Raw genomic sequence first — 14,358 nt, 5'->3', positions numbered from 1 at the left:
ATGGCGGTGCACTGTGAACACCTGCAGGTACTCTACTGTACCGTGTCTGTCCGCACAGAGCCGGATGCCGGCGACATTTCCCCTGTGTTCCACAACACAAGAGCCTGTTTCCGTGACTGCGGTGGACAGGCAGGGGGGAAAGAAAGGAGTCTGCACACCTGTCACAACACTGGTCTGGAGGAAGACATCATGATGGTACATTAAAATCCTCTCCACAAATAGAGGCTTCAGGCTATCCCCAGACAATAGAGAGCGGCAAAGCTTACTGCCTTTCCACTGCACAAATGAATAGGTTCTCTCCACAGTGAATCCGGATGAGGAAGGCAAAAAAACAACATGAATAGGATCTAACAGGCAAAGTGTTTTGCGGTGGAAAAGCTTAGCCCCTTTGACATGAAGGGGGCTTTAAGGTTAACAGAAGGGTACATCTCCTAGCGGAGGACTGTGTAAATTCTGACTTTTATGGTGCTGCAGATCACTTGGCACGTTGTGAGGGCAAGGGCCTGTGGAAGATGGATGTGGTGGTTGAGCTCTCTACCTGTAAGTGAATCTGCAGTCCTTGTTTGGTGAAGCCTCTAAGCATCCACTCGAAACTTCAAACGCCGTGGCAATGAAAAACAGACATATTTATTCCTTTAGAGAATAAACGGCGTTTCGCTGTGCAAAACATTGTGTTCTGCCGAAGATTAGAAACAACTGCTCAGAAAATTGTAAACAGTCTCAGAGGCTGGTGGTGGAGTTGGGGGGTTTATACATTTACATAATGGTGGATAGATGGTTCCTGTTGAATTCAGCACTTTCCATGAAGATGTCCAGAAACAAAACAAAAGAAAACTAAATATATAAATATATATTTTTTTAATAAAACGGCACAGAAAACAGAAAAGTTAATAAAACAAACCTGAAACAATACAGGATTGCCATCCAAGCCTTTTCAGCACAACCCCAGAAATGTCATTTATATAAATGCGTCACATAAAAGGGCCTGGACCACCTCAGTCCTTGCAAGCTCAGCACTTTGTATATCTTTATAGATCACTGCAGGCATCAGTGCTTTGTATGAATAAATACCCCAACAAAATAATGAGAAAAAGTTAAAGGCACAAACAGGAGACTGGCTTTACTGCGTTTGGCAGGAGAGACAGTTCCTGTATTATTAGATGAGTGACTCGTATTACCAGCCTTGACTGGGATAATTGTCTCATAAGTTTTTACACAGGCACATCAGAAGGCACCTTTTGGCTCCTGTCAGTCAGGCTGTGTTTCCCGTAGGGCCCAGCTGTCTCTGTGCCTGCCACTGGTGGCCCTGGGTAAAAATAGCCTGCCTCTCCTCTGGCCCGGATGTCAGCTGGACAGACAGACCTTTTTATGACACAGGTTAAGAGACTGAATGTAATTCTATCAGTACGTGCCAAAATAAATCATTACGTAATGACAGTCACTCTTCGTATGTGTGTGCGTGTGTTTGTGTGTGTGTGTGTGTGTGTGTGTGTGTGTGTGTGTGTGTGTGTGTGTGTGTGTGTGTGTGTGTGTCTGTGTGTGTGTGTGTGTGTGTCTGTGTGTGTCTGTGTGTGTGTGTCTGTGTGTGTCTGTGTGTGTGTGTGTGTGTGTGTCTGCGTGTGTCTGTGTGTGTGTTTGTGTGTGTCTGTGTGTGTCTGTGTGTGTGTCTGCGTGTGTGTCTGCGTGTGTGTGTGTGTTTGTGTGTGAGGTGTCTGCGTGTGTGTGTGTGTGTGTGTGTGTGTGTGTGTGTGTGTGTGTGTGTGTGTGTGTGTGTGTGTGTGTGTGTGTGTGTGTGTGTGTGTCTGTGTGTGTGGGTGTGTGTGTGTGTGTGTGTGTGTGTGTGTGTCTGCGTGTGTTTGTGTGTGTGTGTGGGTGTGTGTGTGTGTGTGTGTGTGTGTGCACAAACCCACATACTATTGTACTGGTCTGCTGGACTCAGCCCTGTCTTTTGTCCAGGTGGGCATTACATCCCCTGTTGTCGGAAACTCCAACCTAGACATGTTGGCAGTTAAAGGAGCTATAGCCGCCGGGTCCAACTCAGACGGGACAAGCTTACAGAGAGCCTAACCTGGTTCCGGACCAGAGGTGGTTACCTAACAATTCTCTCTGTTCCACCAGACCGCGACCAGACAGAGGCTCACTGGTGTTCAGGGAAAGCACCAAGTGTAACCATACTCTTGATCCTATGGACTGAGCAACAGAGGCCTGAGAGGATGCTGCTAAAGTGGACATGTGAGAGCAGGGACGTGCACAGGAGGGGGCTAAGGTTGCTCGGAGCAACTGCCTGTTTGCCCTCCTTGATTGAAGTTGCCCCTCCGAAGGAAATATATATCTATCTATAAATCCAGGAACTCTGTGTGTCTGTCTGTCTGTCTAGGGCGTTCCTCACTGACGGTAGTTCCGTTAGTTATGAGATTTCGCATGTAGCTTACGCATGTCATGAACCTGTGCATCCTTGATTTTGAAGATTTTTGAATTTATAGTTTTCGAGATATTTGTATTTTACCGTTTCCCGTAGGAAACAATGGGTTATCGTCTCCCGTTCCGTCGGCACTATGGGTAGTGACGTCACAATCAAACGCGTAGCGTTATTAAACTATCCTGCCTTCACTCAAAGTTCAGAATAGCGTTGGATGATAAGAAGGTCCGCATTCAAATTCTTCTTGGTGAACAGATACAGACTTTTGCTCAGGTAATCTTAAGACAGTGATTGATTTGATCTATTCATTTATTTTTAAGCTTCTTTATAATCTAAAGACAGTGATTGATTTCGTTCCGTTTATTTTTAAGCTTCTTTATATTAAGTTTCAAAGTTGATGCGTATGGGCCTCACATGTAACCAACTCTCATTACCATGTTAAGTAGTATATTGTAGTTTGATGTATTTGTATAAGAGTTAGCTTTCTATTCAATGTTGATGGTAAGCCTAGACCAGTGACCATGCGTTCATGCATCTACTGACGCAATGAGAGGTTTTCAGATGTGTCCCGATGTATCTGTTGTAATTCGTGTGTAGACTTTGTTTTCTCATTATTGCAATATTATAAACCTCAGTCTGCATTTGCCCTGGCTGGTAGAGGCTGTCATTCGGAAGATACTGTGTGTGGTCACCTTTGCTCTGTGTTCATTAAACCTGTCAGAGTGTATGAATAAACGGCTGGGTGCCAATCAAAATCACAACGCAAGAGTGGCCGCTACAAATGGTAGCTTATATTGATAAGCCTCGGAGGCTTTCAGATTGTACATTGCTTTCCCATCTGTTGCTATGGAGTCCACGAAATACGCGCAATTCTCGCTGTAAGTTATGTCGGGCCACGTCGTCATGTTATCCTCCCAGTTCTGCACTGAACAACAGCTAGCCTACACCTACGTCTGCTAACACTACAGAATGCATAATTCCTACGGGCACTGCACTAGTATTTTTAAAATAGTTTTACAGCTGCAGAACTTCGCGGAATGTGTGCACGGGGAAGGGGGCGTGGCGGCGGCGGTTAGTGATCGACCCTAGCAATTTCAGAGTTTCAAGTGATATAGGCAGAATATGCGTCCAGGGGGAGGGGGCGTGGCGGTTACAAAAATGAACGTGTTGCCCCTATTTTCCAGGGCAGAGCAATGGCCCTTCAAAATTCCTGTGCCTGTGTGAGAGCAATCAACAGGGTGTGTGTGCACACACACAAACAAACACACACACACGCATACAAACACTTACAGGCATCCATCCGTTTCAACCCATACAGACTCAGCCTCTCTCTCGCTCTCTCTCTTATAAATGCATGCACAAACACACGCGACTCAGGACTATCAGTACACAGTTAAATCAAGGCTATTGTAGGCCTTGCATGCCCTCAGTCTATGACTCTTTCTGTCTCTCTCCATATTAAGCCTTATTATAAACCCTCACATTTGGCCCTCTCTTTGGTGCACAAAGCTATGTCAATCAGCAAATAATGCTAAATAAAACAACATGGGTATTTACAGAGCCAGCCAGTGCAGGATGCTGAAGACATCATAGAAAAACATGTCACAAGGACACATACTGGCTCTCCCTCCACGAGAGCATGGAAAATTCTGAATGCGTGTTGGCTTAAGTTACCACTGTCAATAAGTGCTCTGAGATTTATAAAGGATCTGTTGCCATGCTGTCGACTGTGGTCATTTTTGGCCCGTGCTAATTTCTCAGTCTAGATGACAAAGGCCCATGATCTATCACAGCGCCCCATAATGCATCTGTGCTTTTGTTCTATTCCTAGAAGAAATCATGAGACAAAAATAATGACCTGGCATGTTGGAATGGAGGGAGGTGAGGGGGGTTGAAACATCTCATACAACACACATACAGAGAGACGGAGAGAGAGGGAGGCAAGGAAAGAGAGAGAGAGGGTGGGCAGGAAAGTAGAAAGAGAGTCACTATTGTACTGCTGTATACCTGGAGCATATGCAGGAAGGCTGATCGCACCTGGAAATCCCCCAGAACAGATTTAAATGGGCACTAGGGAAGAAAAGAAGGGAGGGGGAATGAGAGAGCGGGAGAGAGAGAGAGAGAGAGAGAAAGAGAGTGAGCGGGAAGGAGGGGTGGCATGAGCGATAAACCCTGGATGTTGAATCACAGAGTGCATGTGGAATCTGATACAGCAGCTCCAAAGCCGCCTGTGCTGCCGCACTCCCTCCGCTCCACACCTCTCTTCTCCTCTCCGTCCACCACCACTGCCTGTCTTTTACGATGGCGGCTCGACCGCGCTTCCAGTAAGCACGGCAACCCACAGAGGTTCTCCAGACGGTCCCCTGCTCACCGCACCGTCCTGTAAATACCTCAGAGGAGAACACTACCAACCGTGAAAGAGCGCATTTAGAGCCTCTGTACAGTGAAGGCCGTAACCCCAGCTTCACATCCCCACTAGAGTGCTAAGCTACTGTTCTAACATAACAGCAAGTTACACAACTGGCACACTGCTTGAATGGCACTGAATTCACCTTATATCCAACCAGGATGTGCTGTGATGAATAGATGGACAAATATTCACATTTCACAACAGCATACTATGAAAAATAAAGCCAGAATGTGCCAATAGTGTGAGCTATACACACAGTCACACGCGCACACACACACACACACGCACACACGCACACACACACACACACACACACACACACACAAACACACACACACATACACACACACACACACACACACACGCACACGCGCGCGCGCACATACTGAGAGCAGTGAGCTGTGTTGCAGCCCCATGGAGTGACAATTAGATTTTACTCACTCAGAATTACGTCAGCACAGCGGTGTGTGTGAAAAGCCCTTCGCAAACCGCCTCTCAGCGTGAAAGGTCAATTTAGGAACTCAGCTGAAGCAAGTATATTTAATGAGACAGAAAATTCAATTTTAGGTCAGTTAAAGGGCTTATTCTTTGAGTCAGAGTGGTGTAGTAAGAGCCGAATAACGAGTGAACTGTGGATCAGCAAGGTGGCAGAGCTGCTCGTTGTTTGATTTCTATCATTATCACTGTGTGAACGTGTAACATGTGTGTATGAGAGCCATTATAACAGCATTTTGATGATTTGGCCCAGTAAGTGTTGGGTAAGTGTTGTTCTGTTCTAATTGGGCTGTTTTGAGGCGGTCGCTTAAGACTTGTCAGACTGAGCTATGTGACCGCCGCGACGAAGGGGGGATTACCTGTTTGATCTTCAGACTGTGTCCTACTCCTCCTCTCCTCCCTCCCTCCCTCCCTCTATCCTCCTCTTTTTCTCCCTTTTTTCATGGCTCTATGCCTTCTCTCTAGGCCATCTCTTGTGTGGGACCTGACATTCACAGAACCACTGCAGAAAAGAACATCTGACATCATGGAGGGTTTGTGTTGCGGTGCCAAGAAGCAGAGAGACAGTACCTGAGACAAGTCTCAAGTGTCAAGTCTCAGAGAGCTGAGATGAGACGAGACAAGGGAGCCTTAGCAGTGATTGACCGTCATGTGTCTCTGTGAGTGTGTTGGGGGGGGGGTTGCATTGTGTCCTGCTTGGCTCATTAGAGACAATGCAATCAAAAGTCCTGGAGCTCTCCAGAGGAGCCAGTGACCCGCTAACAGGGGGGTTCATCTGAGATTTTCTCTCCGACATGAGGTCCTACTCGCCACGCTCATTAAAGGAATATTGTAAGGATGGAGACACATGACCTGTGCCCACTGCTGATGTCAGAGACTGTTTAGCGCTTGTATACTTACAACGGAAAATTGAAACTCGAGTTTGGAAGTCCTTGGCTCAGAGACTGGTCATTTGTGCCAGTATGACATCAGAGTCATCGAGGCCAAAAACTACAATTCACCCATAACCTTCAGATGCTAGTTTTTTTTTTTTTTTTTTTTTCTCTCTCTCTCTCTCTCCTTCTCCTTCTCCTTCCTCTCCTTCTTTTTGCCCTAAAGCTGTAGCTTCAGTCTGTTTGCAGCTACGACTGGGGCTATATTTAGCCGTCAAATTCTGCGTTTCCTCTCGGTTGTGCCGGCCTGTGGTCGTGTAGGGTGACAGGCAGAGGCTATGGCACTGTTTAACTGATGCATTCAGAGTGCGGATGCTTTTGGAGCAGAGCTCAAAGCATTCTTCTGTGAAATGTGCAGAGCATACAGTGTGTGTGGGGGGGGGGGGGGGGGGGGGGGAGGCACTTGCCTGCCTCGCAGTGACAAATGTGTTTCGCAGATTGCCTTGAATGCGGTCCCTGGGGGGATCGTAAACGACCTGCTCCTTCCTGGCTTATTTTTGCACTGCTCCGAAACAAACTTGCCACCTAACTTCTCTGCTCCGAGCGGATGGAGAACGGCAAGCTCTCCTTCCAGACACTACATGTTTCCCCTTACTCGTTTGCAGTGTTCTACTCAGAGTGCACAGGGGGACAACACCCGGCCTTAAAGACTAGCTCTCCTAGGGCCCTTTGAACAATCAGCCACTTCCTGAAGGGAGGAGTCAAATTGGGTCAATTAAGAGGGTAATTAGTCAGACTAATTGGTCATGACTACAGAGCTGAGTGATGAACTGGGTGTGTGAAGTCCTGCCCTCTACTTTAAAAGCACACAGGTGTCATTACAGGGCAGAAGGACCCCAGCAGAGGTACCTTAATAACAGTGATGAGATGCGTAGGGCAATGTAGAGTGTGCCCACATAGAAGGTGCTGATACTGCTCTGCTGCTGTGCTGCAGTTCCATGACCAGGAGATGTGAAGTATATTTCTAGCATGCATTTATGCTGATCTACTCTGTCTGACAGATACCGATTTTCTGGGGGGGAAAAACTGTACACAATGGTGGACAATCTACAAAACGCATAATCACCATTGGCATTGATGAGCCAAAACTAAGATGCACATACCTGAGGTGACTATGTCTAAGTCTAGTAAGATTTCAGCAGGGTACACTAATATGTCTCAATGATGAGACTTTAAAAATGTATTTCGGAAGAAGCAACTGATCACACTGCAGCTTTAAGATACTTGTCCTTTCATGCTCAACCACAAGTAAGTTGGAAAATATTCTATATGCAAACATTAAACATACTTGGACATGTTTCTGTATAACTTAAGTTCAGTGCAATCTGTGTTAATTTTTTTTTCAGTATCATTTCAAAAGGCTCAACTTTTCTGGGTGTACATTGCAAAATGGCAATGCAGTTCAGATCATTAAAAGGGATCTACATAAAAAAAATGTATACTATTAGGGGGTTTCTGCTAAAATCATGCAAAAATGTGACTTTTTGGGAAGAACCACGCATGGACGCTAGCACCAGACAAATGATCCATGAAAAGATAATAAGTCTTCTGTTTCTCTGTGAGGAGTGATGGGTTAGCTGAGCTGACAGCCAGGGAGGAGACCCCCAGGGGGGAGAGAGGAAGGGGCTGACCTTTGAAGCCCTTTGAGGAGGCTCAGGGGTTTCAAACTTAAGGGGTTGTTGTGCCGTGGGGAGACACCATGCCTCTTCCCCATCCCTATCTCTATCCCCTATCCCCACCACGAGCCCTAACAGGTACGAGGCCACGGCCCGGCGTTTTTGCTCTTTGTTTATGAAGCTACTTCAAAAATGCCTCTTCACAAGATTTTAGCTAAATGCAAAAAATGAGTGGCCACAGCAAACATGTCCTCCACGTGGGCACATATGTGTGCAGGTGTGCATATGTGTGGGTGTGTGTGTATATTTGTGTGTGCGTGTGTGTTTGCGTGTGTGTGTATATTTGTGTGTGGGTGTGTGCACGTGCGCGCGTGTGTGTGTGTCTACATGCAGTTAAATGGGAGTGTATTACATGGCAGTGCACATCGCACATGTCTATTTCCCCCCCCTTTAAAAAATCTTGCTTTAACACGACTCTGCACTTGAACTCAGAAGTTAAACAAACAGCCAGCTTTCTCCATATTGCCTGAAGGAAGCTGCAATCCTAAAATAAGGTGCTTGCCATGACAAGACACGTTATTCCCATTCCCATTCCCGGCCCTCTACGGTGCGTCTATGTCAAACCCACTAAGGAAAGAGTGTGTGTATTAGGGTGTGAGTGTGTGTGTGTGTGTGTGTGTGCGTGCATGTGTGTGTGTATGAGCAAGAGAGAGACAGAGAGGGAGAAAAAGAGAGAGAGAGAAAAGGACACAGAGAGAGAGACACAGAGAGGGAGAGGCAGAGAGAGAGAGATAGAAAGACATAGAGAGAGAGATTAAAAGGCACTTGACAGATGCAGCTAAAGGAATGTGTGGCTTAACAGCTGAAGAGGAAGTCAAGTTAAGAAATGAGATAGATAAACATGAGCATTGCGCTATAGTGGAGTGGTCTAACAACCATAAGAATCAGTGATGATGCCACAGTCATTTACCTCAGGGCTATTAGCATGCATAATTCCATATGTTCCTCTCATGCTGGAACGTCTCAAGCACATGCATGGTGCAGTGTTCCTTAAGGCCCTCTTATGAATCCTCTAGAAATTGATGGTTTGTTCTCAGATGATCAGTTCAAATGGAGCCAAAAAGCTTTTGCATGATTAGCCGTAGGCCTGCCAACTGAGGACCAATCTCAGCTGTGATTACCCCTCCGACCAATACAAAATCATAATAATCTTATTCATATGAATAACCAAAATGGTATCATTCAATCGCATGATTACAAACGATACAACTTACCACACTGCCACCAGACAGGCCCAGTCATAATTATTAAGAGTTCTGCATGGGCACATTAAGACGAAGAGAGCCGAGGTGTGGTTTTTCACCTCCATAGGGAATTTCTCACATCATGGGCGGGCTCCAAGGGAGAGTAAGAAAATAGAGGGAGACAGGGTGAAAATGATAGCCCCCATCCTCCTCCTTCTCTTCACCAAAACCTCACCAGCTTCCTGTCTGTCTCAGATTCAAAAACTGCAAAATGATCAACAGTGTATATTTTTAACATCACACCTTTTTGTTGTTGCAAGAAAGGGAGAGGGCCACTGTGACGCAGCGTTTCTTAAGCGCATCCTCACAGCATCCTAATGGTGGACGCAACTGATATTTTTTATACTTTTAACTGTCAACGGAGACATCTACAGTGCCTATTTTACATCCCCACATAACTCTGTGAACTGGTTTACCTTTGCTGGCGTGTTTGGAGGCATAAGGGTGCACACTGATTGCGAACACCACACCAAACAATTCACTGCACACTCATTCATTAACTGTTGATCAAAATCTCTGTTTTATTGTATCAATATTGTTCCATCAGATCACTGTTCTACCGTTGTCTGTACACATAGAATATAATAATGTTTGACAGCGTACCTGCCATGCTTGTTCAACCAAACAAGCTTGAATGAGTTCTTGCCGCCATTGATTCTAGTCCTGTTTTAGGAAGTGCACTCCCGTCCCGGGGTGCCTTTATGGTTTGGGCAGGTTTGCGAGGAATGTGGTTTCGCCCTCGCGAAATCAATTTACTGAGTTATAAGGTTTTCAGCGGTGAATGTGACCTATAACCATTGGTATCAATATTGTGAAGGCCTGATTGAGTTATCGTTATTATTGGTACCATTTTAATGTTGTTTAATGTGTAGGTTGACCCCTGTGTGAGGGACCCCATAGATGGGTGAAGCACTTGTGTGTGGTGCGCTCTGCAAGGGAAAAGTACAGTTGGTGGATGCACGGGGATGCCTGTGTGCGTGAAGCGCAAGGGTGCGCTTCCCGAAGGTGAAGGTGACAATGTGCCATCACTACAGATGAGTGTGTGCATGTTTGGCACCCTGTAGACACAGGTTCAAGTCCAGGTAGGGTGACTACGCTCTCCCTTCGCTACAGCCACATTAGCCTCAACACAATCAACTAATGTACCCTCCAGTACTAGCGGTGTATCCTGAAAATTAGAGTTGCGGCCCTTATTTCAATGAAAGTCCATCACGCATGAATTATAGCTGTTGTGTGGGGGAATTTGACCCACTCACATATTAAATTGGGAGAAATTATGAAAATATGAAATTAGCTTCAGTTCATGTGCTGTGTGCTGTGGTCGCTGTCAGTTGCCCGCCAATGTAATCAGGGCCTCAGGTGGCTCAGGTCAGGGCAGTCCTTTAGGGTCAGCTGGGAGCAGGGAGGCTCCAGGACCTGGTGAAGGGAATGAGATCTAAAGACCAAAGCGAAGAGCTACTCTTCATCAAGTCCCAAGTGGGGAGAGCAACGTAACGAGAGGTCAGGCCCAGGACTATACATTAAGAAAGCAATGTAGTGTGTGTGAGCCATGCCGCTCTCTTTCGAATAAGTTGATATTAAGACATTTGAAGTTATTTGGAAAGTTCATGATTAAGTTGATGGGGTTTTGTACACTATAAAGTCACTGTAGCTCTGTACAGCATGATAAGACATTAAGCACTTTTTAGTTTCACAGTCTTCTTTCCTTGCTTGGGAGTAGGTTAAACAGGACAGATGTTAGCTTTGAAGTTTTAAATGACAGTGACAAATAATAATAAGAAAAAAAACCTCCTTCAAAATGCTGCTCGGTTAGATGGCATGACCAATGATATCCAGCCAAGAAATGTTTCTGCACATGTCAGTGTAATTATATTCATGTTTATTTTTTTGTCTGAGAGTGTCATTTTATTAGAGCAGTAGAAAAATTCACCACCAGCATCATTAAGAAAGAGATAATTTCTTTGTAACGGGAAGTGTTTATGAGTCAATGTGGATTTTTCTAGACACCTGTGTTGCAATGTTGCAACGTGTGTGCCATCTAGTGGCGGACAAAGCTTCTCACAAGACACGGACCCTGAGATCAGCACAAAGTCCGGGATACAAACAGGGGCGGACTAGGGGGGAAAGTGGCCCGGGAGTTATTGTCAGACCGGCCAACTCAATACACGGCGCGTTGCCCACTCAATGCATCGCACATATCGGAAAAATACCCATACACAACATTATTTTGGATGATAACAAAGAAATTACATCATATACGTAAACATTTTTTATGACAATTGAATCTACCAATTTGCCTGGATGGACACATGGAATACAATTAAACTGGCTATTGTAACACTCCAATGTATAGTTTGCTATATGCTTTACTCTGGGCTAGTATCAGTATTAGATTAACTAGTTACAGGTGGAAAGCTATGAAAAGATGTTGCATCCAGTAGCCTTCATAGCTCCACATTAAATTATCCCAATTTTTCATTATCCACGTCTCAAATGTTGCATGATGTAACATAGCTTAACAGGACACTTTATTTATTGACTGATCTTGAAAGTATTGGCTTACTAAAGCAAAATAAGTCATCACATAGAAAATAACTCTGCGTAAGTGCAAGAACATTCACACTGAAACCTATGAAAAGTGGATAGGCATACAAACCGCGTTAGCCCCTTCACAGCCTCCTAGCCACGATTTTCTTTCGTTTCAATTCTTGCAATTTTTTATATTTCAAATGAAATTTTCGAAATAAAACAACTCCCACTTCTGATCTAAGGTCCACCCACTTCTGATCTAAGACCTGCCCATTCCCTGTCTAAACCCTGTCCCTGCAAGGGTATTGTACATTGTACTTTCTTTGTAAAGTGGTCTACTTGCCACTCACAGAGCAATTCAACAAACAGTGACAGTGTTATTCAGTTTAATAATGATGGTTTTGTATCTGTTTAATGACCATTTCAATCAATTGAGAACCGTTTTTAAGTATGTGAAAATTTGTGCTAAAGCAATTCTTTCTTTGTCCTTTGCCAGCTTACAAGAGGTGCATTTGTTTAGAGATTAACTCAAACAGTTCTGTTCAGTTTGACGACACACAAAGTTTGAAATTGTATTCATATGACAAGTTGCACGTGTTTCCCAAAACTCTGAACGATGTGCTAGAGAAGGAATTTGTTTAATGTACAGTACTTGTCACATGTATGCTATGCTACATCATTATAGCCTATAAAAGTCATTTTTATGGTTATGTACACATGAATTAAGAAAGTATTAATAAAGAATACACCACCATATAATGGTTTATAATTTGTTTTATTCATTTTTATGAATGCATTGAGGGAGGGGATTGGTAGAGATGGGAAGTGATGAGGGAGATGAAGATGGGACTGAGAGCAGCCATTTCATATTTTGCTCTTCATTTCACAAAAAATATTCAAGTTCATAAAAGTGTCCCATTATGTACTCAAGGACATCTGCCAACTTTATCTTCACTTTATATATTTTTCATATAATTTGTCTGCAGCACTGAAATCATAATGTATGTGAATTAGCTTGGCATGGATACATTGAGCTCCCTCCAATTGTGAGTATCTTAATTATAATGACTAATTATTAGAAACAAAATATTACACATGATACAATATTGTAGGCTATTGTTTCTACCTATGTACATAAACACATCTACAGTCTTTATGATATATACTTTCTGAAATCATCCCCAGCAATCCCTCCATCTCCCCACTTTTTCTAAGAGTGGATGCTGCGCACTGTACTTACGAGGATTGGGGTAAAGCTCTTGTTCATGCTCAACGTCACATTGGTTACTTCCATTGTTATTCTTTTCAGGATTCATTCCACTCAGTCTTATGACCTTGTTGCTAACATACTCCTAGATAAAGACATGAGACCTTTATTGTAAATTAATTATCAAAATTTCACACACAAAATGAATGAGGTAATACCACATGCTACCACTGTCCCCCCCCCCCCCCCCCCCCCCCTTATTGAGTCACATAAAGGTGGACTGACAGTTTAAGGCATGTGTATCTAAGTGTTTAATAACTTCATATAACTGTGATATAATGTCCTTTATAAGAGTAATTTATGTTTCAGTTGTCCTGACTGAACAATACTAATTCAATCTGGCATCGCTGGGACCGTGGCAAATGCAATGCTGGTTGTGCTGAAAAGCATCAATCATTCAGCCATTCGTGACATTTTACCTGAATCTTGGAGAGGTCACTGAAGGATTTGAATTGTTCCTCAGGCCGTGAGTCTGTCCAAGCAGGTGATGCACCGGGCTTTTTGGGATAGATACCCTGAAGGATCTCCCAGCAGAGTTTAAATTTATCCTTCAGACAAAATGGCAAAAAAAATTGTATTAATGTGGTATTATATTGAAAAAGGCTTATTTTGTCTAGAAAACTGGCTTAATCACTTTCGTTTTAGCCATATTTTCACCCTTTTATACAGTACACCTAGAGGCCGAACCTTGAGGTAGCTGTGCCTGTCACTTGGCTCGATGTGATGCGCACAAGTTAAGGTTTGCATAAAGAATATAGATGGACTCGGTGTAGGTATTCCCGATAAAACCTTTGGGCCTTCTCCAAGGTCATATATCTTCCATAGCTCCTTGACCACAGTGTAAACCAGCTTTTGCAGTTGAAGATGAGGTTCTATAACAGTCTCTTTCACAGTCTCTTTATGGCCTTGGTGCTTATTCACTTTTTGTCGCTTTTGAGTTTCAAGATGAGGCACATTCTGCTGCTTTGGCCCTTCAAGAAGAGGCAATAGTGAGTATCTTGATTATACTGACTAATTATTAGAAACACAATATTATATATGATAATATATTATAATAAATGATAATATATATTGTTGGCTATTGTTTCTACCTATGTACATACACACATCTACAGTATTTATGATATACTTTCTGAAATCATCCCCAGCAATCCCTCCAACTCTGAAAGAAAAGTTGCAGAGATGAATGAATGCTGGGCACTATACTTACGAGGATTGGGGTAAAGTTTTCGTTCATGCACATGGTGACATTGGGTTCCAATCTCCTCAGGATTAATTTCACTCAGTCTTAAGACCGTTTTGCTTACGAACTCCTAGAAAAAGAAATTATCAAAGTGGAATTATCAAAGTTTCACACACAAAATCAATGAGGTAATACCACCTGCT

General features: G+C 43.8%; 1 protein-coding gene across 1 annotated transcript in view; it reads left to right on the top strand.

Annotated features, from left to right (window-relative positions):
- The window catches only part of LOC308382741 (interferon-induced protein 44-like), a gene marked incomplete at both ends in the record, with an annotated part of 29,940 nt that continues 15,582 nt past the window's right edge, over nucleotides 1-14,358 (top strand). The window contains 2 exons of the mRNA XM_080860269.1: nucleotides 1-172; nucleotides 475-540. Coding sequence (XP_080716395.1) covers nucleotides 1-172; nucleotides 475-540 — 238 coding nt within the window. The remainder of the gene's footprint in view (nucleotides 173-474; nucleotides 541-14,358) is intronic.

The sequence above is a fragment of the Sprattus sprattus genome (assembly GCF_963457725.1).
Source record: "Sprattus sprattus genome assembly, chromosome: 2".
Taxonomy (NCBI): Eukaryota; Metazoa; Chordata; class Actinopteri; order Clupeiformes; family Clupeidae; genus Sprattus; species Sprattus sprattus.
Note: the sequence above shows the minus strand (reverse complement) of the source record. Positions and strands in the feature narration are given on the sequence as shown.